This window comes from Lontra canadensis, unplaced genomic scaffold (genome assembly GCF_010015895.1).
Source record: "Lontra canadensis isolate GAN:19392208 unplaced genomic scaffold, GSC_riverotter_1.0 scaffold6, whole genome shotgun sequence".
Classification (NCBI taxonomy): domain Eukaryota; kingdom Metazoa; phylum Chordata; class Mammalia; order Carnivora; family Mustelidae; genus Lontra; species Lontra canadensis.
The window spans coordinates 23274642-23301328 of NW_022631000.1; the positions used below are offsets into that span (position 1 = coordinate 23274642).

General features: G+C 38.0%; 1 protein-coding gene across 2 annotated transcripts in view; it reads right to left on the reverse strand.

Annotated features, from left to right (window-relative positions):
* Window positions 1-26687, reverse strand: part of SLC9A9 (solute carrier family 9 member A9) — a 538337-nt gene that overhangs the window by 395527 nt on the left and 116123 nt on the right. For both annotated transcript variants that reach the window (XM_032852421.1, XM_032852422.1), the window contains exon 5: window positions 1078-1193. In XM_032852421.1, coding sequence (XP_032708312.1) covers window positions 1078-1193 — 116 coding nt within the window. The remainder of the gene's footprint in view (window positions 1-1077; window positions 1194-26687) is intronic.

A 26687-nucleotide genomic window follows, 5' to 3' on the forward strand; every position in this document is an offset into this window, starting at 1 on the left:
ACATTTGAGGATATTTGAACAGAGAGTACCTCTTTGATAATATTAAAGAATAATTATAAATATTTTTAGGTTTCATAATGGCAATGTTCATTTTTCAAAATATTTACAAATAAAATGATAAAATGTCTGAGATTTACTCTAACATAATCCAGTCATGATAAAAGGAAGTGTAGGGGGGTATAGACAAAAATACTGGCCATATTGGTAATTGCTAAAAGGTATATGACAATTCTTTTTATTATTCTCCCTACTCTTAATGTGTTTGAAAAGCTCCATAGTAAACAATTTTTTTTAAGATTTAATTAATTTATTTGAGAGAGAGAAAGCAAGAGAGAAAGAACACAAGCAGGGATAAGGGGTAGTGGGAGTGAGAGAAGCAGACTCCCCTCTGAGCAGGGACCGCAGTACAGGACTCGAACACAGGACCCTTGGATCATGACCTGAACCAAAGGCAGATGCTTAACTGACTGAACCACCCAGGCACCCATAAACAATCTTTTTGAAAATATTTTTTTTAATTGTTTTTTTTTTTTAAGATTTTTATTTATTTATTTGACAGACAGAGATCACAAGTAGACAGAGAGGCAGGCAGAGAGAGAGAGGGAAGCAGGCTCCCTGATGAGCAGAGAGCCCGATGCGGGACTCGATCCCAGGACCCTGAGATCATGACCTGAGCCGAAGGCAGCGGCTTAACCCACTGAGCCACCCAGGCGCCCTTGAAAATATTTTTTACCATTTAATTCAACAGATCACTTTTGAAAGAAGATAAGTTGGAGAAAAAAATAAGGCCTATAGCTCAAAATGACTATACATTCTAGAGAAATAAGCCGTAAAAATTTTAAAGTCTGAACTTCCCACCACTGAAATTGTTTTCAGATCCATTTTTTGAAAGCTATTAGGATATTCACCTATTTCTTTCCTTTCTTTTTTAAATCACTAACACGTGTCAACTGCAAGTCAAGAGGAGTATGGAATTATTATGATGTAGACTCAGGTGATGGTCTTTAGAGAAACATTTAATTTAAATGTTTGATTCTTAAAAAGAAAAAAAAAAAAACATACTATTTGAACAATTACCTGGATCTGTAGCAGACATCAGTGAACCAAAAAACAAACAGTCAGTGAAATGGAAGTCTCCATTTTTCAACTGGCCAGCATATACCATAGCTTTCACAAAGCCATACATAATTAACCTGTTGAAGAGAAAAATAAGATCTTCAAACATTATGCTGAATCCTGTGCAAATCCATGCTATCATAGCTAACATTCTAATGTGTTTCCTGAGTAAGCATCATGCACAAATTACCGCCACTCTGCCAAGTCATGGTCATGCTAGCTCTCAGTACACTGTGTAAATCTCTTGACTATGAAATACATTTTAACCAAATATCCCAATTCATTCACCTGCTAAAAGGCAAAAGAATATTTTATAGCATATTTCAATGAAAATAAATACATCTCAAGGATATAAAAAATAATCTGTCAAATATGTTACAGCAAATTATGGCCACAAATATAGCAGCTGGGTTAACATCTGTAAATGGATTGCTTTTCGGTTTTCATTGTTTTGTGTGGTAGGGATGTCTGAAATGTGTTCAAATTTCAAGTCTGTCACTGCAATGAAGAGGATATTTGTCACACAAAGCACACCCAGTCAACAAGTTGCTTTACAATAGATCGGTCTCTACCACTGCTAATGTCAAGACACTTTCACACTGGGTACAGAATCACTGTTAGTAAAGAACTCCTATAACTTCAATATGTTGTTGAAAATGAATCCTGAAAGGTTTATGTTTTGATCTTGCAAGGATAGCTACTCTTTTCATGAGAGTATAAAAGGTTTATAAGCTTACCAAACACACCATGGAACATAGCTTATCTATCTTGGTCATCATTTGCCACCCTATAGCTTTTAAATTGTATTTATTTATTTAATTGACTGATTGTTGCCAAAATCCTAGTAGAGGAAATACAGAGATTGGTGAGCTGGACTATAGTAAAATCACTATTAGTGACTCTGAGAGTCTTTAGAAATTGTAGATCCTCAGACCAATAGATGGATGTTTAAATATTCACATGCTTTGAAAATTAATTTCTTTAAAAATGTTCTAAGTTGTGAGCATGGCTAAAAAGACTAGAAAACAGATATTAGAAATTATAATGTCAATGAAAATGCAGATGTTTCAGATTCTGTTAAAAAAATTTCTCCATGAGAAAATATTTTGGACACCTCTGCATTTAAATCTAGGTTCTAGGGGCGCCTGGGTGGCTCAGTGGGTTAAAGACTCTGCCTTCAGCTCGGGTCATGATCCCAGGGTCCTGGGATTGAGCCCCGCATTGGGCTCTCTGCTCAGCAGGGAGCCTGCCTCCACCTCTCTCTCTCTGCCTGCCTCTCTGCCTACTTGTAATCTCTGTCTGTCAAATAAATAAATAAAATCTTAAAACAAAAATTTAAAAAAAAATCTAGGTTCTACCACTCACCAGCTATGTGGATTTAGAACATTACTAAAACTTTCTGAACCTCAATATCTTTATTAATGAAATAGTGATAACAATAATAGCTAGCCCATAGAATTGTTTTAAGGATTATCAGAGATAATGTACATTTTGTTTCTGACACGTAGTACATTCTCAATGTGGTTATTATTACTGCTAATATTTATCAAAATAGGTAATATGTGCTTACTATTTATATTTCTTTACATGCTTTAACTAATTCAATCCACACATTAATCCTATAAGGAAGGCAGTATTTGCATTTTATAGATGAGAAAACTGAACACAGTGTCATCAGGTAACAGGCACAAGATGATACAGCTATTAAGTTGCAAAACCAGATCTGAACTGTGGGGAACTGACTCCTTAGCCCAGGCTTTTAACCAGCACATGATATTGCCTAGATGAATAGTTCTATATTTTATATTATATATTGTCCCATATAATATATTCACAGCTATCCTATTAGGTGGGGGCTCTCGTTTGTACAAAGGCACAACAATGGAGTATCCCTAAGAACTTGGAAATAATACTACCCTCTGAGTTGTAATTATTAAGCCATAATGGGTTCGAGCAGAGAGGGCCAACATTACTATGAAGAATGTGGACTATCGTGAGAAGGCTGAATCTTAACTAGGCTGAAGGTATTAACATATCTGAGAAAGGCTTTGTCACGGGACACAACAATGGTTGTTGGAAGAGGCAAGTCCAAGAGGTCTCAATCATGGCAGTTTACTCACACTCATGCTGGGAAGGGTATTCTGCCAGTTACTAGGTCATGCAGCCTGTTGACAGGTGCAGGGTAGCTTCATTCAGTATATTTGTTCATTCAATAGACATTTGTTAATTAATCCCTCCTCTGTTTCAAGCTCTGTGCTAAGTTCTTGAAACACATCAGTGAAGAAAACAAAGATTCCTGCCTTTATGAGCCATACATTTTACCTGATAGATAACCATAAAAATTACCATAAATTTGCTTTATATCTGTTAATTGTATCATGCTCGGAACTGGAATCTGCAAATGGGATCAACACTGGGACAATCTGGGCAGTTAAAACATTGACGGGAATGCTCTCCAATAGTCATCCCTTAAGCCTCTTTGGGTACTAACCCAACTTCGCCACAGCCCTTTCTCATTTGAATTAGGCTTCAAAGATTGAGCATCAACAGGCTCCGGAATCAATATAAACTTTATGACCTGTGACTATATTTCTGAATTTTATACTTAATAATTAATTTTACAGGCTGGGAATCTAGGATTAGAATTAAAATGACTTTTCCCATATTGCACAGAAGCCATTAGATTAGGTGAAAAAAATATGCATATACACTACCTAGGCTTGAGAAGATTATATAGAAACTAGAAGTCACATATACTATTGATGGAAATTAAATTAAAGCCTTAATTAAAGTATCAATTTTCAAATATTCTATGGCTTATTAAATGGTTGCCTACAAACTTATGCCAAAAATTAATTCAATATGTACCAAAAGGTGTGTATTCAAATTATATTATATTTCTCTTGTTTTAAGAGTGAAAAATTCAAAGAAATCTAAATATCCAGTGAATAAATTACAAAACACACATATATGGACTAATATGCAATTAATACTACTATATATAAGATTTTATATTAGACACAGAAAAGTAAACTGATGAAGCAAATTATAAAATGGTAACAAATAATAATTTCTAATTTTATAAAAATTGAACAGACTTAGGCATGCATACAAACAGGAAAAGACCAGAGGTATATAATCTAAAATGTTAATAGTGGTTAAATAATGAAATTAAATGTGACTACTTTTCTTTTTGCTTTTCTACATTCTTCCAGTTCTTTTAAAAATTAGTAATAACAAAAAATAAATAACAACATACATTACCAAATGCTATTATGTAACACAATAGATATTTATTGTGTCAATCTTCAAAATTCTATAAATTAGGTTCTATAATTATTCCTTTTTACATATGAGAAAATTAGGACTCAGAGACATTAGATAACTTGACTAAGGTAACAGAAATTAGCTTATGAGAGAGCGGGATTTCAACCTAGAGAGCTGGATGCTAAAGCCTACATTCTTAACCACCAACTCTATAAAGCTTTTGAGTTGCTTTGAAATCAGTAGAAACACACATGAATGTACACACACACACACACACATGCCTAACCACAATTAGTTTATTTACTTCAAATCAACTCCTGGACATAAAATAACTATAATTCCAATGGCTTACTTGAGATATTACCAAAAAAGGAGAAAAAAAAGTCTAGTTCATTGCAAGCTCAATACTAATAACAATGGTCATCATCACTGGTAATTATAATAATCCAATAATTAGTGTCTATACCATGTGCCACACTCTTCTTTATAAATGGTAGCTCTTGTCATTGTTACTACATTATTAATAAAAACTAGTTATAACTATGTTAATTAGGAAGCTAAAAAAGGTGAAACCATTAGCAATTATCATATTCTCAAAGTGGTACAGTCTATCAGCACTTCACAGAAAGTATTTCAGATGCTCAGGATACAGGGGAGATGTGGTTTGATGGGGATAGGGAATCTGGTGAAGTCCAATACATACAATGCTGTGAATATGATGAACCTGAATAAGATGTCCTCCAGGGGTTAGTGACAGCCTGGGTCACAGGGATGGGTAGAAAAAGAACTGCCCCATAAAAGACAGAACTGTTGATAACATTGATTTTGACAAATATCCACTTGGTCCTATTCTTTGAAAAGCAAAGTCCTTGTGCTATGGAGGATACAAAAGTAGAAATCCATAACCTACTCTCAAAGAGTAGAGTATTACATGACGGCAGTCATGTCACTGATGCTAATAGGAAGCACTGGGTAAAAGAGAATTTGGGGAAATGCCCAACACAATACTCTACAGACTTACTTTATTAAATGTCTAGATATGTGAACTTACTTTAAATTTCATGAGCTTATTTTACACCATTAAATCTCCAAACCTAAAGACTTGTGAAAAAAGTTCCATGTGCCTCCCTCTCTTTTTCTTCCTTCCCTTATGTTCTTAATTTCCACATGAGTGAAATCATATAGTATTTGTTTTTCTCTAACTTATTTCACTTAGCATAATAATATATTTTAGCTCCATCCACATCATTGCAAATGGCAAGATATCATTCTTTTTAATAGCTGAATAATATTCCATTGTGTATACACATGTGTACACACACCACCTCTTCTTTATTCATTCATTAGTCAATAGACATTTGGGCTCTTTCATAATTTGGCTATTGTTGAAAATGTTGCTATAAACATTGGGGTGCATGTGTCCCTTTGAATCAATTTTTTTTTTAAGATTTTATTTATTTATTTGACAGAGAGATCACAAGTAGACAGAGAGGCAGGCAGAGAGAGAGGGGGAAGCAGGCTCCCTGCTGAGCAGAGAGCCCGATGCGGGGCTCCATCCCAGGATCCTGAGATCACGACCTGAGCTGAAGAAAGAGGCTTAACCCACTGAGCCACCCAGGTGCCCTTGAATCAGTATTTTTGTATACTTTGGGTAAATACCTAGTAGTGTAACTGCTAGGTCATAGTAGTTTTGTTTTTAATTTTTTTAGGAACCTCCATACTGTTTTCCAGAGTGGCTTTACCAGTTTGCATGTCCACCAAGAGTATAAGAGTGTTCCCCATTCTCTGCATCCTTGCCAACATCTGTTGTTTCCCGTGTTGTTAATTTTAGCTACTCAGACTTGTGTGAGGGGATATCTCATCATAGTTTTTACTCATATTTCCCTGATGATGAGTGATGTTGAAGATCTTTTCATGTGTCTGTTAGCCATCTGGATGTCTTCTTTGGAAAAATGTCTACTCATGTCATCTGTCCATTTCTTAACTGGATTATTTGTTTTTTGGGTGTTGAGTTTGGTAAGTTCTTTATAGATTTGGGATACTAATCCTGTATCAGATATGTCATTTGCAAATATCTTCTTCCCATTCCATGGGTTGCATTTTAGTTTTGTTGATTATTTTCTTCATAGAAAGCAGAGGCTTTTCATCTTGATGGAGCCCCAATAGTTCATTTTTGCTTTTTGTTTCCTTTGCCTCCAGAGACATGTCTAGTAAGGTGTTACTACAACTGATGTGTAAGACGTTACTGCCTGGGTTATCCTCAAAGATTTTGATGATTTCCAATCTCACATTTAGGTCTTTCATCCATTTTAAATTTATTTTCTGTATGGTATGAGAAGGTGGTCCAGCATCATTTTTTTGCATGTTGCTGTCCAGTTTTCCCAACACCATTTGTTGAAGAGACTATCTTTTTTCCTTTGGGTATTACTTCTTGCTTTGTGAAAGATTAGTTGACCATGTAGTTGAAGGTTGCTGGAGGGGAGGTGGGCAACTGATGGGCTAAATGGGTGTTGGGTATTAAAGAAGGCACTTGTTGTGATGAGCACTGGGTGTTCCATGTTAAGTGATGAATCACTAAATTCTACTCCCCAAACCTATATTACACCATATGTTAACTAACTAGAATTTAAATAAAAACTTGAAACAAAGAAAAAAGAAGATAAAGACAAATCTAGAAGCCAACTCTCAACTATAGAGAACAAGCTTATGGTTTGGCAGAGGAGAGGTGGGTGGGGTCACGGGTTAAATAGGTGATGGATATGAAAGAGGATACATGGGATAAGCGTAGGATGTTGTATTGAAGTGTTGAATCACCATATTTACACCTGAAACTAATATTAAATTGCATGTTAACTAACTAGAATTAAAAAAAAAAAGGAAAAAGGGTTCCAAAATGTTCAATTGCTTGGATGATTTCTAAGTATGCCATCTTAATCTCTATCAGTATTTTTAAGAAAGAATATACTTACTTCTTTTTTTAAAAAGTAGTCTTGATCAAGCAATGAATAGACTTACTAGAAAGGTAGTTTTTTCGAATTGCTAGGGATAAGCTAAGGGAGTTGTCAGTTTGGAGATACAGCCGTGTGGGCCAGTCCCTTTAACTGTTGCAAGAGTCACATCCCTGCCTGTGAAATCATGTGAAACAGGCCACTATATGAAGCTCATTCTGCAGTGGGAAAATGGAGAACCAACTGGCTCTGAAAGCAATATGACGGTTATAATGTACATCTAGATTTCCAATTTCTATACCTAAACATTTTCCTTTAGATAAATATCTTTCCCTATGTATTTGTTCACATTTTATGGATAGTTTATATCTCACATTTTCTTTCTTTCTTTTTTTTTTTTTTCTTCCTGGAGCATGCATTAAAGAGTAATACCCCACTGGAGAATTCATAAATTCTTTTTTTAAATTTTGGGCTTTATTGACATATAATTGGCATATAACAGTGTATAAGTTCAAGGTACATAATGCCATGATTTAATACATGTATATATTGCAAAATGATTACCAAAAAAAGTTCAATAACATATCTGTCACCCCACAGTTACATTTTTGTGTATGGTGAGCAATTTTAAGATCTACTCTCTCAGAAAGCAACTTTCAAATATTCAAGACAGTATTATCAACTATAGTCATCATGCTGTGCATTACATTCCTAGAACTCATGCATCTTATAACTGGAAGTTTGTACCTTTACATCATCTTCATTCACATCTCCTGTCCCACTCCCTGCCCCTAGCAACCACCAGTCTCTTCTCTGTTTCTGTGAGAGAATTAATAATTTCTTAATGCTGGGCTAGATGGGGTTGGGAAGGTCTTCTAGCAAAATTCATTTATTCATTCACTCATGCATTCATTAATTTGCTCATTGACTCATTTATGAAACCAAAGATTACCCAAAGATATAATTCCTCCTCTGAGGGAGCTTACATTCTGTTGGGGGAACCAGATATTTAATAGCTAATTTATAATTAATTATTAGTATTGTTACTAATCCTATGGAGAGAAATATAGACTGCACATGTGCACACTTCTCCAGTTGGGGAATATTAAAGGGGAACTTTATTTTATGGAAGAGACACAAGTTCGAAATGTTGGCATGCTTTTTCCTCTCCTCCCCGCTTGTGCTCTCTCTCACTATCTCTGTCAGTAACTGTCTCTCTCTCTCTCTCTCAAATAAATAAATCTTTTTTAAAGAAAGAAAGAGAGAGAGGAAGGAAGGGAGGGAGGGAGGGAGGGAGGGAGGAAGGAAGGAAGGAAGGAAGGAAGGAAGGAAGGAAGGAAAAGCAAGCACTAAGTGTCCTGGAGGTGTCCTGGAAGAAGTGAAGATCAAGTGCATGGAGTTCACAAAGAAACTCTCTTTACCTGGGGACTCAGGACAGGGTTTGAGAGGAAGGTGACTTATCTGCTAAACCTGAAATATACATTCAACTAAGGAAACTGCCAGCAGTGTTTCATCAATACATGGGATGTTCCAAATAGTGTTTGTTTGTTTGTTTGTTTGTTTTCCTAGAATGCAAAACCTTTCCCACTGAAAGTGGTTTGTTCTTCAGTCAGTACAAAATTCAATGGACAAAATGAAACCCTTCCTTTGGCAATCCAGGGAATCATCTGCCATCTGCCACTCACTGTAGAGATGAGGGGAAAAGGCCTTCCTGACTAGGCTGTGACTCCACCCCTGGTTTTTACTTCAGCGCTCAGTACAGGCTGCTCTGCCTAAGAGTCTATGAAACCTGAGGCTCTGTTTTAACTGAAGCAGGTACTCAGATCTCACAATGGTATATGGCCCCCTTGGCCCATTCTACTTTTCCCACCAATTTTAAGACTTTGTCCCTTCTGTTTCATTGAAGGTTGGGGGAAAGAAGAGGATGAAGGAGTAACCTGGGTGGCTTGCGGGCATGTTAAAAGAACCTGCCCCAATCCTCTCTTCTTTGAAAGGGTTGGAGGGAGACAGGCTTTAGAGAAAGGGGAAGGTTGCATTCAGTTTTTCTGTCCCTAAGTGGAAAGCAGAGGCTGATTAGGTAATAGGATGAGGGTAGGAGGAAGGAGAACAATAGGGGGAGGGTTCATTGACAGGGGCATAAATGCGTGTGTGTTGGGGTTGGGAAATTCTATATTAGGACATCTGACAACTCAAAAACTTTGTTTGCAACAGTCATCACCAGAACAACGAATTTCCCACAATTGCCACCCCATGGAAACTTGATTTTTCTCAAGTCACCTATCTGGCATTAAGTAGTAGGCTCTGTGGCCCTAAGGCTCTAAGAAGACTGTGATAGGAATAAAAGTAAGAGAAAGACAGAGGGGAAAAAACTGAACATTTGTACCTGCCCTGTGCCAGGTCCCATGTTACTACATTTTATATATTTTTAAATCTACACACACACACACACACACACCAGTTGGGCAGCCATGAGGATTCTTATTTTATAAGCAAAGAAACCTAAATCATAGAAATGAAATTTAAATACATGTTCTTTTCTACTTTTTACTATTGGACACTAAGTGGAAAATTTAAGACGTCTTTGCCTTGGCTTCACAAATTTAAGAAGCAAATTACTATATTCTTTGTTCCTGGTAGAATGCCTTTGACATATTATATTGGGACTAGCTCTTTAAGGGTTATGAGTGGCCCAGGAGACCTTCCTTTCAAGCATTTAATTAGGCTGTAAAAGGGTATGGAAAGCACCATGCCTTCCATGATTTCTCCTTTAAGTCAGTTCTATATCTGGTTCCTGCGAGCCTGAACTGGCTACATTTTTTCAATAATGGAAAGGCGGCAGAGAGGAGGCTGTGATGCAATACACTGTTCTTTACCCATCACTGGGGTCTAAGACTCTAAGACTGTGGGTCCCTTGGAAGAAAATTAAGTGAGTACATTTCCTAAATACCCCAGTGCCCATCTGTGTGTTAACTTGCTATTTTACTGGACCTTCCCTGGAGCCCTCACTCACCTGAGCACTTTCGTGACAATTCCTGCTTCTACAGCAACTTATGCAATTGCCTGCAGAGATATAATCTCTCCTGTAAAGTACTTCAAGGTTCTTGGAGAAAATATGATATAAATCCCAAGCATGAATATGGAATGGGCATAAATTGCAATGTTGACATGCACTAAGAGGTAGAGATCTACGAAAAGATTAACTAAACACAAGTAAGAACTTAATCAGGCATCCTTGTTGTGTGTCTACTCATATCCACTATCTGGGAGCATGCTGGCTCATTCAGGCATGAAAGGGGATCACTTCTGAGAAGACCAAAAGGAACAATGAAGGAAGTGCAACTTAGCCACACCCACTGAATGACAGCCTGCACCAGCATCCTGGGATGTGTGGCCCCTAAAATTCTCTGAGTAACTTGAGTTCCTCACTTATCTCCTGCTCCCTCAATTTTACCCTATTCTCTACTTCTCTGTCTTCTTTCAGAAAACCATGCTTAGTGGTCACTAGTTGTAATCACTGCTCTTTTGCCTCCATCCCACTATCGGTTTGTATCCCCATCGTTCATCCCTTGATATGGTTTATAAAACTCTCTCCTTTATTTCCTTGAGGTCTTAAATTGCAGCCATATATTCTTTGTTTCCCCATCTTACCCAACTAATTTGAAGATAGCATATCTGGGCTGTTCTCTCTTTTGTCCTCTCGGTTCCCACCTCCATTCCTATGCACACTTCAGCCAGCCTTGCTAGGTCCTAAGAGTTACAAAGATGAATCAGATGTAGCTTCTGTCCTCTAGGAGCTCACAGCTTAGGAGAAAGGATAAGTCATGTGTATAAATGACTGTACTACTATGGGAAAAGCTGTAGTTTCGGTAAAAAAGCTAAAGGCAAAATGATATGGGTTTCAAAGGAGGGAAGGTAGAATATGGTCTGGGGGAAGGAGGTATTGGAGATGAATCTTCCTTGAAAGGCAGATGGGGTCAGATCTGAGTTGTGGTAGTAGGAGGAGGAACAGGGATAGTCACCATAGGCCAGCAAAACAAGTGGGTGGTAACACATCAGGTATGGACAGTGAAAGATGGGTAACTCAATGTGATGAATTCTTCCACTATGTATTGTTAGAAAGTCTAATTCAATGGTCCTCAAATTTTGCTGCATATTAGAATCACACAGAGAGTTCTGAAAATTATCATGCCCAGGCTACATCCCAGACCAAATATATCAGAGTCTCTGCAGATGGAACCCATGCACCAGAATTTTTTTAAAAGTTCTTCCACTGTTCTGGTATGTAGCCAGGATCTAGAACAAGTGTTCTCAATCACATCTTGTCCCTAATGTCCAGACATGGGGAATCAGCAGATCTGGAGTAAGCCCTGAGATTCTGCATTTTTAATGAGCTCCCAGGTGGTGCCATTGTTGCTGGTCCCAGGCCATACTTTTGAGTAGGACTCTCTAAATGAGAACCATCTGGCCTCAGCCATTGGTGTGTGTTCTGGTTCGGATGGTGCACTCCTTAATATGGTAACACTTTAAATTCATCAGTGGAGCTTGCCCAAGATGCAGTTAGGTTACAGGTCCACATATAGAAAGCACCTAATACCTTTTGCTTAGTGACTTGGTTTCCCTGCTATTCATGGATTAAAGATGAAGACTAATGGACAGCATGTGAGGATTCAAGGTGTTATTACTTTTCGGCTGCAATTTGGAACTCCATGTAGAAGAAAATGAAAATAGGGTGGGGGCTAGGGAGTGAAAGGATGTCTTAACCCACTACAATATAAAATTTAACAAACCTTTGTTATGCCTGTGATCTGCAGTTCTGCAGAGACTTTTTTCCTAGGTACAGAGACCCCCCTCCTCTTTCCCTATCAGAGGGAGAGAGCTGGATGATTGTTTGGGCCTTATCTGAGGCTGGTAACTGCAAAGTCCTTACTACCGAGTTTTCAAAAATGGTGAGAGAATCCTCAAGCTTTTATATTTAAATATTTTTAAAAATCCTAGCAGAAACTGCATGTTTATTAAAAGCAGTTTTGTGCTGGTTAAACCAAACAACAGGTTTCTTTGCTTTGGAATGAAGTATAATAACTAAGAGGCTTTGATGGCAGTACAAATTGTATATGTTTGTGTGTGTGTGTGTGTGTGTGTGTGCGCGTGCACATATATACATATAATGCTTTTATTAATAAAAGTAAGCTTGAACAAAATATCTCAAAGTATGAAATTCATCTGTGCTAAAGCAGCAAGAATGGTGCTTGCTTCCCTATACATATGTGGCCCCTTGATTACTACTTTTCTTTTCTTTTTCTTTTTTTTCCCCTCTAAATGTCACTTCTTTATTTCTGCACAGTGTTTCTATTAAATTTGGATACATACATACAGATATAATTTAAATAAGTATAAAATTAATGAAATAATTTGGCTAGTGAGCTCTTCTACAACTTGCAAGTCTGTATTTCCTCATTATTAGTAAACATTTTTTCTTCAGTCTTTTATATTTCTCAGCTTGAGTTCCAAGTTTGCTTAGCCCCAGGGACTCCTGAGCAGCTACTACTTTTCACTTTAAAGACATATGTATGATTGTTACCTCATTTGCTCTTACTCTTTCTAGAAGGTGAATAAAATCAAGGTCCATTATTCTTTCACACATGAAGAACTACCACAAAATGCTTAGAGCCTATCTACTACCTTAAAGCCTTTCTTTTGCCATTTTTCCTCAAGTGTAAAACTGAAACACAGGTTGGAATAAGTTGTTTAGGTCAGGGGAAAAAAAATTTAACCCAGAATACCTATCCTAAAATATAGAAACCATGACACATCTAGGTTAATGACTTGGTCAAAATTATACTGAACCTGACTTGTAGGAAGCCATGACAGTTTTCTCCTAAAGAGATCTGGCATCACTGGCAGTTTTCACAGATTCTCTGCTGCCTAGAATTTTAGCAAAGTGAATAAAACCAGCGATTTGAATATAACTTGATAATTTAGTCCCAGAAAATTTCCCATCCCATTTCATATTCCCTAAAGCATGTTTATATTCTTCAGTTCTACCATTTGGAATCCTAAAGCCAACTGCTGGTTGCAATAAAAGGTAAATAACAAGAAAATGCAACTCTTTGGGTTTTCCCTAATCAGATCAATTTTTCAGCAAGTAGGAAGCTTATAAATAATGTAAATGCTTAAAACATATTTAGTTCAAATTAAGATGTTATACTATTTACTGTTTGATGGTCTTAAGATATAATTACAGATGACAAGATAGAATGAACAACTTATGAGTGACGAAAATGAAATACAAATTCATTGGCCCAATTCTTCTTTTTCAACCACGTCAATATATTTTCAAAAAATTTCTGATCTATAGGGGCGCCTGGATGGCTCAGTGGGTTAAGCCTCTGCCTTCAGCTCAGGTCATGATCCCAGGGTCCCGGGATCGAGCCCCGCATTGGGCTCTGCTCAGCAGGGAGCCTGTCTCCACCTCTCTCTCTGCCTGCCTCTCTGCCTACTTGTGATCTCTGTCTGTCAAATAAATAAATAAATTCTTTAAAAAAAATTTCTGATCTATAATGGAGAGTTTCAAATGCCCCGTTTTGCTTAGGATGCATGTAATACAACTTATTACTTGAAATTCCCTTGTAGTTGTAAAGTGAACTTCTTTTATAACATTTCAAATCACTTTTCAGAGCAAATAGACTGCTCTTATGAGCTTTTCTTCTAATAACAGAATTTACTCACTAGTCAAATATAGTAGAAATCAACAAAATGCTTTAGAGAACTACAATAACATAATAAAATATTTAGTACCATAAAGCAGTTATTCCTTTATAGATCCTGAGCTTTGAGATCACTACTCCTACAAGACTACCCCAGCAACACAAGCATCTGCTCAAGAAGGGTATTTGGTTTGTTAAATATTATTAATCCCAAGTATCCCTGGCATATGAACTGACCAGGTTCTAGGACTAGATGTACATGGGGCCCAGCTTACTACTCTATGGTTCTGACAATCACCCACTCATCTGGCCTACCCAACACCAGACAATTAATATAACTTACTCTTCATCCATGTCCTTACTTCTTATCTACTAAACCCATTCTCTTGACATAGGTTTTACACTACAGGGCATTGAACTGAAATGTAGACAGTTCTTCATGTCCCCATGTGATTTGAGTTGAACAGACATTGAATTTAGCTGTAAGACAGAAACCGGTGGAGTAAACCATCAGTAGATGAAGGCCAGGTGAATTGGTCAATAGTTAATGATTTCATTTCTTAACAACTCTATTACTCTGGAGAATAAAGCACATGCTATTATCAAGTGTGGTTTTATCTTTAAGGATACAACACAGAAGGAATAAGCGCCTTCTTCTTTATAAAAAGGAGATTCAGAGGCAGAAGAAGGAATCAAAGTTATTTAGTCAGCCACACAATATATTTTTAATTGAGTGTCTATTATATGCCCAGATCCTGGTAGGGTTCTGGGCATAAAATTGGGGGGGGGCGGGTAATGAGCAGTCTGCTTAGGTATGTAGAGAAAAAACAGACTGTTAAAATCTAGCATGGCAAGTGCCTCTGCCAATTTCTAGCTCTTTGACCATAAGCAAGTTACTACCTCATCATTTCCTCAGTTTGCTTGTCCATAAAGTGAGCATAATAATAGTCATCTTTTTATGCTATTACCAGAGGATCACTGTTGAATGATCCAAGGGGTTTCTTAGTTCTTCCAGCTATCACTTCTTTTGGGAAACACAAAAGGCCATTTAGCATTAACATCTCTCTCAGAGAACCAGTGAATTGAGAAAGGCTTAGATTCAGAGCTTTCAAAAGAAGACTTTAATAAGTTGTTTTCAACATAGTAACATATGTTTTCATCTAATTTAATTACAGAAAGTTGATGTGACCTGATTGGAAAGAGATTACCTTTTAAATGATTCTTCATACTTGATCTAGTGTGGTTGGCATGGCACACATCAGAGAGATCACCTTCATGGTAAATATAGTTAATGATACTGTATTGTATATCTGAAAGTTGTTGAGAAGATTTTAAAAGTTTCATCACAAAAAAAGTTGGTAGCCATGTTTGGCAACGAGTGTTAAGTAGATTTCTTGTAATAATTTTATAATATATGCAAATATTGAATCATTATGTTATAATGAAGCTAATATGGTATTTTATGTTAATATACCTCAATAAAAAAAGATAGAAGGTGGCATCAAAAACAAACAAACAAACAAACAAACAAACCAAAGATATTACTTTATCTGATACCACCACATCCCAATCTCAGGTCTCCCTGAAGAAATTAGTCAAGGAACCAAGATGGTGAAGACAAGTTTGCCAGGAAGTCACAAATAGCTTAATTGGTTTAGTCACCCATAAACAAAAATATTCAAACAGATATTACAAAATTCCCAAAACCCAATGGAATGATAAGATAACACAATAGAAGACAGATCTATGCAAAATGAGTAACGGAGGTAAAAGAGACCGAGATCAATGGAAGTATCTATTTTTAAAAATATTTATTTATTTATTTGAGAGAGAGGGAGAGAGAGAGAGTCAGAGAGAGTAAGTATGTACACAAGCAGGAGGAGGGACAGAGGAAAGGGAGAGAGAGAGAATCCTCGAGAAGACTCCCTGCTGAGTATGGGGCCCATAGATCCCATGACCCTGATATCATGACCTGAGATGAAATCAACAGTCCAAGAGTCACATACTAATTCCACTATATTCAACATCAGACAGAACTCAGCAAAAAGTTTTTTATTCAAAACAACTATCTGGAAAATGCCTCCTAAGAAACTAAGGGATTAGAAACATGTTAAATGGGCAAGAGATATTGAGCTGTTTGGTATCTGACAGAAAACCAACAAGCGACATGACACCCAGAGTATAAAACTGGAAAGGGCTCATAAGGAAGAGAGAAAGACGATTTAAACTGTGTTCCTCCAGAAAGCCAGGGGGAAAAAAAGAAGTAATGAACATTACAGAGTCAGATCAGCCTATTGAAAAATGTCCAAAGAATGAGTTAGAAATGCACTATGGGAGGCTGTTAGTTTCCTTCCCTGGAAGAATTTAAGCAATGCTTAAGTGTTCTATAAAAAGGATGCTGGTTTATTCTATTAAAAAGATACAGGTAGGGGGAGGAGTCAAGATGGCGGAGAAGTAGCAGGCTGAGACTACTTCAGGTAGCAGGAGATCAGCGAGATAGCTTATCTAAAGATTGCAAACACCTACAAATCCAACGGGAGATTGAAGAGAAGAAGAACATCAATGCTAGAAACAGAAAACCAACCACTTTCTGAAAGGTAGGACTGGCGGAGAAGTGAATCCAAAGCGACGGGAAGATAGACCGCGGGGGGAGGGGCTGGCTCTCGGCAAGCGGTGGAGCAACGGAGCACAAAATCAGGACTTTTAAAAGTCTGTTCTGCTGAGGTACATCGCTCCAGAGGCTTAACCAGGGTGAAGCCCACGCGGGGTGAGCGTGGCCTCAGGTCCCGCAGGGTCACAGAAGGATCGGGGGTGTCTGAGTGTCGCAGAGTTTACAGGTATTAGAACGGGGAAGCCGGCTACAGAGACAGAGCCGAGGAGTGAGCTCTAAGCTCGGGGTTACCTTGAACCGGTCGCAGGCTCAGTGAGCTCAGAGCGCGGCCGGAGGCCAGGGTGACGGGAGTAATTGGGCGCTGTTCTCTGAGGGCGCACTGAGGAGTGGGGCCCCGGGCTCTCGGCTCCTCCGGGTGGGAGACTGGGAGGCCACCATCTTCATTCCCGTCCTCCGGAACTCTACAGAAAGTGCTTCGGGAACAAAAGCTGCCGAAAGCAAACCCAAGCGGATTACTCAGCCCGGCCCCTGGTAAGGGCGGTGCAACTCCGCCTGCGGCAAAGGCACTTGAGAATCACTACAACAGGCCCCTCCCCCAGAAGATCAACAAGATATCCAGCCAGGACCAAGTTCACCTACCAAGGAGTGTAGTTTCAATACCAAGGAGAGCAGCGGAATTCCAGAGGAGGAAAAGGCAAAGCACGGAACTCATGGCTTTCTCCCCAGGATTCTTTAGCTTTGCAGTTAATTTAATTTTTTTTTTCTTTTTCAATTTTTTTTTCATTTCTTCTGCTAAATTTTTTTTAACTTTTACCCTTTTCTTTTTTAACGTTTTTTAACTAGTTTATCTAATATATATATATTTTTCTTTTTATTTTTTCTTTATTGGTTTTCTTCTTTTAATTGTTTCATTTTTTTTTTCTTTCTGAACCTCTTTTTATCCCCTTTCTCCCCCCTCACGATTTGGGATCTCTTCTGATTTGGTTAAAGCATATTTTCCTGGGATTGTGGCCACCTTTTAGTATTTTACTTGCTCCTTCATATACTCTTATCTGGACAAAATGACAAGGCAGAAAAATTCACCACAAAAAAAAAGAACAAGAGGCAGTACCAAAGGCTAGGGACCTGAGCAATACAGACATTGGTAATATGTCAGATCTAGAGTTCAGAATGACGATTCTCAAGGTTCTTGCCGGGCTCAAAAAAGGCATGGAAGATATTAGAGAAACCCTCTTGGGAGACATAAAAGCCCTTTCTGGAGAAATAAAAGAACTAAAATCTAACCAAGTTGAAATCCAAAAAGCTATTAATGAGGTGCAAGCAAAAATAGAGGCTCTTACTGCTAGGATAAATGAGGCAGAAGAAAGAATTAGCAATATAGAAGACCAAATGACAGAGAATAAAGAAGCTGAGCAAAAGAGGGACAAACAGCTACTGGACCACAATGAGGAGAATTTGAGAGATAAGTGACACCATAAGACGAAACAACATTAGAATAATTGGGATTCCAGAAGAAGAAGAAAGAGAGAGGGGAGCAGAAGGTATATTGGAGAGAATTATTGGAGAGAATTTCCCCAATATGGCAAAGGGAACAAGCATCAAAATCCAGGAGGTTCAGAGAACCCCCCTCAAAATCAATAAGAATAGGTCCACACCCCGTCACCTAATAGTCAAATTTACAAGTCTTAGTGACAAAGAGAAAATCCTGAAAGCAGCCCGGGAAAAGAAGTCTGTAACATACAATAGTAAAAAATATTAGATTGGCAGCAGACTTATCCACAGAGACCTGGCAGGCCAGAAAGAGCTGGCATGATATATTCATAGCACTAAACAAGAAAAACATGCAGCCAAGAATACTATATCCAGCCAGGCTATCATTGAAAATAGAAGGAGAGATAAAAAGCTTCCAGGACAAACAAAAACTGAAAGAATTTGCAAACACCAAACCAGCTCTACAGGAAATACTGAAAGGGGTCCTCTAAGCAAAAACAGACCATAAAGTAGTAGATCAGAAAGGAACAGAGACAATATACAATAACAGTCACCTTACAGGCAATACAATGGCACTAAATTCATATCTCTCAGTAGTTACCCTGAATGTTAATGGGCTAAATGCCCCAATCAAAAGATACAGGGTATCAGAATGGATAAAAAAACAAAACCCATCTATATGTTGCCTACAAGAAACTCATTTTAAACCCGAAGACACCTCCAGATTTAAAGTGAGGGCGTGGAAAAGAATTTACCATGCTAATGGACATCAGAAGGAAGCTGGAGTGGCAATCCTTATATCAGATCAATTAGATTTTAAGCTAAAGACTATAATAAGAGATGAGGAAGAACACTATATCATACTCAAAGGATCTGTCCAACAAGAAGATCTAACAATTTTAAATATCTATGCCCCTAACGTGGGAGCAGCCAACTATATAAACCAATTAATAACAAAATCAAAGTAACACATCAACAATAATACAATAATAGTAGGGGACTTTAACAGTCCCCTCACTGAAATGGACAGATCATCCAAGCAAAAGATCAACAAGGAAATAAAGGCCTTAAATCACACACTGGATCAGATGGACATCACAGATCTATTCAGAACATTTCATCCCAAAGCAACAGAATACACTTTCTTCTCTAGTGCACATGGAATATTCTCCAGAATAGATCACATCCTTGGTCCTAAATCAGGTCTCAACCGGTATCAAAAGATTGGGATCATTCCCTGCATATTTTCAGACCACAATGCTCTGAAGCTAGAACTCAATCACAAGAGGAAATTTGGAAAGAACCCAAATACATGGAGACTAAACAGCATCCTTCTAAAGAATGAATGGGTAAACCAGGAAATTAAAGAAGAATTGAAAAAATTCACGGAAACAAATGATAATGAAAACACAACGGTTCCAAATCTGTGGGACACAGCAAAGGCAGTCCTGAGAAGAAAATATATAACGGTACAAGCCTTTCTCAAGAAGCAAGAAAGGTCTCAGGTACACAACCTAACTGTACATCTAAAGGAGCTGGAGAAAGAACAAGAAAGAAACCCTAAACCCAGCAGGAGAAGAGAAATCATAAAGATCAGAGCAGAAATCAATGAAATAAAAACAACAACAACAACAAAAAAAAACAATAGAACAAATCAACGAAACTAGGAGCTGGTTCTTTGAAAGAATTAATAAGATTGATAAACCCCTGGCCAGACTTATCAAAAAGAAAAGAGAAAGGACCCAAATAAATAAAATCTTGAATGAAAGAGGAGAGATCACAACTAACACCAAAGAAATACAGACAATTATAAGAACATACTATGAGCAACTCTATGTCAACAAATTTGACAATCTGGAAGAAATGGATGCATTTCTAGAGACATATAAACTACCACAACTGAACCAGGAAGAAAGAGAAAGCCTGAACAGACCCATAACCAGTAAGGAGATTGAAATAGTCATCAAAAATCTCCAAACAAACAAAAGCTCAGGGTCAGACGGCTTCCCAGGGGAATTCTACCAAACATTTAAAGAACTAATTCCTATTCTCCTGAAACTGTTCCAAAAAATAGAAGTGGAAGGAAAACTTCCAAACTCATTTTATGAGGCCAGCATCACCTTGATCCCAAAACCAGACAAGGATCCCATCAAAAAAGAGAACTACAGACCAATATCCTTGATGAACAGAGATGCAAAAATTCTCACCAAAATACTAGCCAATAGGATTCAACAGTACATTAAAAGGATTATTCACCACGACCAGGTGGGATTTATTCCAGGGCTGCAAGGTTGGTTCAACATCTGCAAATCAATCAATGTGATACAACACATTAATAAAAGAAAGAACAAGAACCATATGATACTCTCCATAGATGCGGAAAAAGCATTTGACAAAGTACAGCATCCCTTCCTGATCAAAACTCTTCAAAGTGTAGGGACAGAGGGCACATACCTCAATGTTATCAAAGCCACCTATGAAATACCCACTGCAAATATCATTCTCAATGGAGAAAAACTGAAAGCTTTTCCGCTAAGGTCAGGAACATGGCAGGGATGTCCATTATCACCACTGCTATTCAACATAGTACTAGAAGTCCTAGCCTCAGCAATCAGACAACAAAAAGAAATCAAAGGCATCCAAATTGGCAAAGAAGAAGTCAAACTATCACTCTTCGCAGATGATATGATATTATATGTGGAAAACCCAAAAGACTCCACTCCAAAACTGCTAGAACTTGTACAGGAATTCAGTAAACTGTCAGGATATAAAATCAATGCACAGAAATCAGTTGCGTTTCTCTACACCAACAACAAGACAGAAGAAAGAGAAATTAAGGTGTCAATCCCATTTACAATTGCACCCAAAACTATAAGATACCTAGGAATAAACCTAACCAAAGAGGCTAAGAATCTATACACAGAAAACTATAAAGTACTCATGAAAGAAATTGAGGAAGACACAAAGAAATGGAAAAATGTTCCATGCTCCTGGATTGGAAGAATAAATATTGTGAAAATGTCTATGCTACCTAAAGCAATCTACACATTTAATGCAATTCTTATCAAAGTACCATCCATTTTTTTCAAAGAAATGGAACAAATAATCCTAAAATTTATATGGAACCAGAAAAGACCTCGAATAGCCAAAGGAATATTGAAAAAGAAAACCAAGGTTGATGGGATCACAATTCCGGACTTGAAGCTCTATTACAAAGCTGTCATCATCAAGACAACATGGTACTGGCACAAAAACAGACACATAGATCAATGGAACAGAATAGAGAGCCCAGAAATAGACCCTCAACTCTATGGTCAACTAATCTTCGACAAAGCAGGAAAGAATGTCCAATGGAAAAAAGACAGCCTCTTCAATAAATGGTGTTGGGAAAATTGGACAGCCACATGCAGAAAAATGAAATTGGATCATTTCCTTACACCACACATGAAAATAGACTCAAATGGATGAAGGACCTCAATGTGAGAAAGGACTCCATCAAAATCCTTGAGGAGAACACAGGCAGCATCCTCTTTGACCTCAGCCACAGCAACATCTTCCTAGGAACATCACCAAAGGCAAGGGAAGCAAGGGCAAAAATGAACTATTGGGATTTTATCAAGATCAAAAGCTTTTGCACAGCAAAGGAAACAGTTAACCAAAAGACAACTGACAGAATGGGAGAAGATATTTGCAAACGACATATCAGATAAAGAGATAGTGTCCAAAATCTATAAAGAACTTAGGAAACTCAACACCCAAAGAACAAATAATCCAATCAAGAAATGGGCAGAAGACATGAACAGACATTTCTGCAAAGAAGACATCTAGATGGCAAAGTGCTCCATATCACTTGGCATCAGGGAAATACAAATCAAAACCACAGTGAGATATCACCTCACACCCGTCAGAATGGCTAAAATTAACAAGTCAGGAAATGTCAGATGCTGGCGAGGATGCGGAGAAAGGGGAACCCTCCTACACTGTTGGTGGGAATGCAAGCTGGTGCAACCACTCTGGAAAACAGCATGGAGGTTCCTCAAAATGTTGAAAATGAGCTACCCTATGACCTAGCAATTGCACTACTGGGTATTTACCCTAAAGATACAAACATAGTGATCCGAAGGGGCACGTGCACCCGAATGTTTATAGCAGCAATGTCTACAATAGCCAAACTATGGAAAGAACCTAGATGTCCATCAACAGATGAATGGATAAAGAAGAAGTGGTATATATACACAATGGAATACTATGCAGCCATGAAAAGAAATGAAATCTTGCCATTTGCGATGACGTGGATGGAACTAGAGGGTATCATGCTTAGCGAAATAAGTCAGTCGGAGAAAGACAACTGTCATATGATCCCTGATATGAGGGAGAGGAGATGCAACATGGGGGGTTAAGGGGGTAGGAGAAGAGTAAATGAAACAAGATGGGATTGGGAGGGAGACAAACCATAAGTGACTCTTAATCTCACAAAACAAACTGAGGGTTGATGGGAGGAGGGGGGTTGGGAGAGGGTGGGTGGGGTCATGGACATTGGGGAGGGTATGTGCTATGGTGAGTGCTGTGAAATGTGTAAACCTGGCGATTCACAGACCTGTACCCCTGGGAATAAAAATATATTATATGTTTATAAAAAATAAAATTAAAAAAATATTTAAACCAAATCAAATATATACACATGTATTTAAAAATATAACCAAAAAAAAAAAAAAGATACAGGTATACTGAGGGAGTGAACTGGGGAGAATGAAGCTAAATGATTTTAAGGTGGTTTCAAACTCTAAAATTTTATGATTTTATAAAAATCCAAGAAAAAAAATAAAAGCAAAGATCAACAGAGAAGATGAGAAACTCTGTAACTGACAACATTTTCTAGAATTTAGTCAGTTATCAAAGTAAAAGTAGAGACAAATTTGACAGGGTCTAAAATATGATGCCAGTAACTGATTTTACTAACCAGGACTCCTTTCCTAACTTGACAGTAGTTTCTTCACAAATCCTCGGTTTGGGGTTAGAGTGAGATGAAGTTATCCCTGTCTGTGTCAAACACCTCAACCTCCTCAGAAGATAGGAGGAGGTATTCACAAAACTTATTTAACTCCTTAAGACTGGAGAGCAAATCATTTTGCTTTCTCAGATAACACTAAACATGATGTCTAGCAGCTTCTCTACCGTATCCTATACTAAGGTTCCTATTCTCACTTCTAGGAGACCCATAAGTACCTCAGACTCCCTAGCTCTGAACCTAAACATAGAATCTAATCCAGAACTCAGATGTTCCTCTAGTGTATGTTTTCTTAGCTAAGGCACCAACTCCCACCCAGAAAACTCAAGGTCATTCTGTACCCATCTCTAACCGAATGTACTCATCTCCCTATGCAATCTATCACTAAACTGCCATTTTACCTCTTGAATTGATTTCAAATACAGCCACTATCTAGTCCAGGCTAACACTACATCTCCTCTGAATATGCGTACATCTGCTGCAATGGTATCCCTATATCCCCTCCCTTCCTGCCAATGTATAGCCAGAATCATTTAAAAACACAAATCTGATCATTCATCTCCATGCTCAAAATCTTATCATGACTTCCCAATTGCTCTTAGATTAAAAACCAAAATATTTGTGGGTGGTTATTCTTTTTCAGATCCATTCTGCATTCTTTTCAGCCTGCTCTGTGTCCCATGAGGCTGACTTGAATGGGCTCCTTCAGTGGGCTTCCTTAGTCTCTGGCTTTTGGCTAGATTTAACCAATGCAGCTGAAAGAACACTGCCAGGAGATCAGAGTGAGTGATAAGAGTAAGGCTGGTGTATTTATTTTTTATTATGTCAGTTCCCTCTCTTCAGGACCTATATGGGCTCCTATTGTCTTTCAGTCAAAGGTCACAGCTCCATTGATTTGGTCTTATCCACACAGATCTCTTTTTAGGTTCTACTACCACTTCATCCCTTTCCCCTTCAGATAATGGTGTCCCACTGTTACTAACCTTAGAAAAATGGAGTACCCCCTTATGGTTTTTCCTTTCTCTGACAACTTTTAAACAGTCCTCAAACATAACTCATTCAAGGAAACTATTCTGGACCCTCCTGCAAAAGTCAGATCTGCTGAATAGAAGTTTTTATAATGGCTATATTTCCTTATCAGCATAGAATTAATTAATTAACTGTGTAATTGTCTGTTTAATGTTTATCTTTCCTGCTTGGATGACAGCAGGGTACATTTTGGTCTTAGCAATCCTAAAAATCTCTGGAGCATTTACATATAGGTCTGAGTAGTTATTTATCAAATAAAAGGTATGGTGAGAGTGGAGATGAGAAGAGTTAAGAAGACCAGGGCAGGAATGAGAAAGCCCTGGTCAGAGTGACCAGAATCATCACAAATCAAGGACACTCACACTGCAACTTGGTCTTGCAGTGTGGGAGCATAGACTGGTCCTGTCACTGTCATAGAAAAACTTTGGAAGGCATGACATCAAAAAGTTGTTTGGCAGGATACACTTTATAAGGATATTGTTTGTCAAAGAGGGTATCTTAAATGCACTTTCAAAATGTGATAGGTTTATGCCCAAAAGAATAAGTTATTTCCTTTCTTCCTATATATCAGGTTACCAGAGTCCATAGTAACTTGGCTGGATTTCACATTCATGCTTAATTGAGCTATTTTCAAAGAGGAATGGTATTTTTTCTTCAAGATGCAATTGTCAATTTTTTTTTAGAAAAGACACATACTTGGGGTGCCTGAGTGGCTTAGTCAGTTTAAGCATCCGATTCTTGATTTTGGCTCAGGTCATGATCTCAGGGCTTTGAGATCAAGCCCCATACTGGGCTCCACATTGGGCATGAAGCCTACTTAAGATTCTCTCTCTCTCTAAAAAAAAAAAAAAAAGATTCTCTCTCTCTGTCTCTCCCCCTCTGCTTCTCTCCCCACCTAAGAAAGATACATACTTAATTTCTCATTAAGTATTATCTGTTAACTATCTGTTCACATCAAAGAGGAGATTTAAGTATCATTCCAGACTCCTGACAAGTAGAAAAGTGTGACCACCATTGGCTTGGGGGCCTGTGCAGAACTCAGGCAAGTCTCCCCTATTATGAAGTTGTAAGAATCAAGAGGAGGAAGCACACTCAGAAAAAGCATCCTAAGGGAGTACAAGATCAAAGTTAGGAAATCAACTGGGGTTGCCAGTTCAAATGGTAATGGAGGCTGAGGCAAAACAAAACAAAAAGATCAAATAAACAAAAAAGTAAGCAAAATAAGGATCTAGGGGGAGATGGTGGAGAGGGGAATGTGTAGTAGGCAGTAGAAAAGGAAGGAGAGATAATTCTAGAGTGAAAATTTAGGAAATTCTTAAAGCCCTTCATGTGGTTCTTTTGCTGTTGGCTTGGATATCTGAGAGGTCTATGTTGGGCAACAGAAATGTGTTCATTGACCACACCTGGTAAGACCAAGAATGTGCAAAGAGGAACAAGAAAGAGTGGAGAGATAGAAGGCTGTAAATGAATCATAGCCTTCAGCTGCTTTATAACCTGCAGCTCCTAGAGATAAAGCCTCCTTTGGTGCCTCCCAGGGTAGGCATACCACAGTGAAGCTCCTCTCCAGAGTATCAGGGACTTCCTTACACTAAGCATGACCTTATACAGATACCAGTGCTTCTCCAATTGTAATGTACAGACCAATCACTGAGGGATCTTGTTAAAATGGAGAATCAGTAGGACTGGGGTAAGCCTTATATTCTGAATTCTAATACATCCCCATGTGATATGGATACTGCTGGTCAATGGACCACACTTTAAGTAATAAGGCCCTAAACTACATACATGGTAGTCATTTTTCAATGAATGGCACTATCTGAGCATGGTTTCTCTCTTTTATTCTACATCTACTACAGAGGTCATAATCTTGCTGTTGAGCAGCAATTGAGTGCTTTTAAAATTGTTAGGATAGCTGGCCAACAGTAAAGATTACACATAAAAATTCAAACTGTGAGCTTCTCTTGTAAAATAAGATCTAACAATATAAGACCATAGTTTCCTCATAGAAATGATCCATTGGAGCTGAGTGGTGGCTGCCAGTTTCAGATGAGGTGAGCTCTCTTTATCTTGCGACAATCTAAACTACTCTTACATCTAGGTGGCTTCAATCTTTAACATCCCCTGCATTATCACTCTTTGCAATTGTGTTTGTGCATTCTGATATACTAGTTTGAGCCAAGAGGCACTGCATTTATTAGAAGAGCATTTTGCTTCCTGTAAAGTCTTTTCAGTTATCAACACAACTTTTGAAGAGCTATGTCATTGGCACTGTGGATGGAAACAGTCCACAAAGAACACATGTTCTGTTGCAAGTTGGCCCTACATATTTTGAGATAATGAAAGAAAAAATGAATGGTTGAATATACAATGGCAGGGTTAGTAGGTCTGTACTTCACAATGTGAATGCAACATTGTTAAGTCATAAGAAACAAGCAGCTAATCATGTTCAATGATGACTAAAGGATCCAGGATAGTGATGGAAATTTTAAACCACAGAAATTGAAGATCAAATA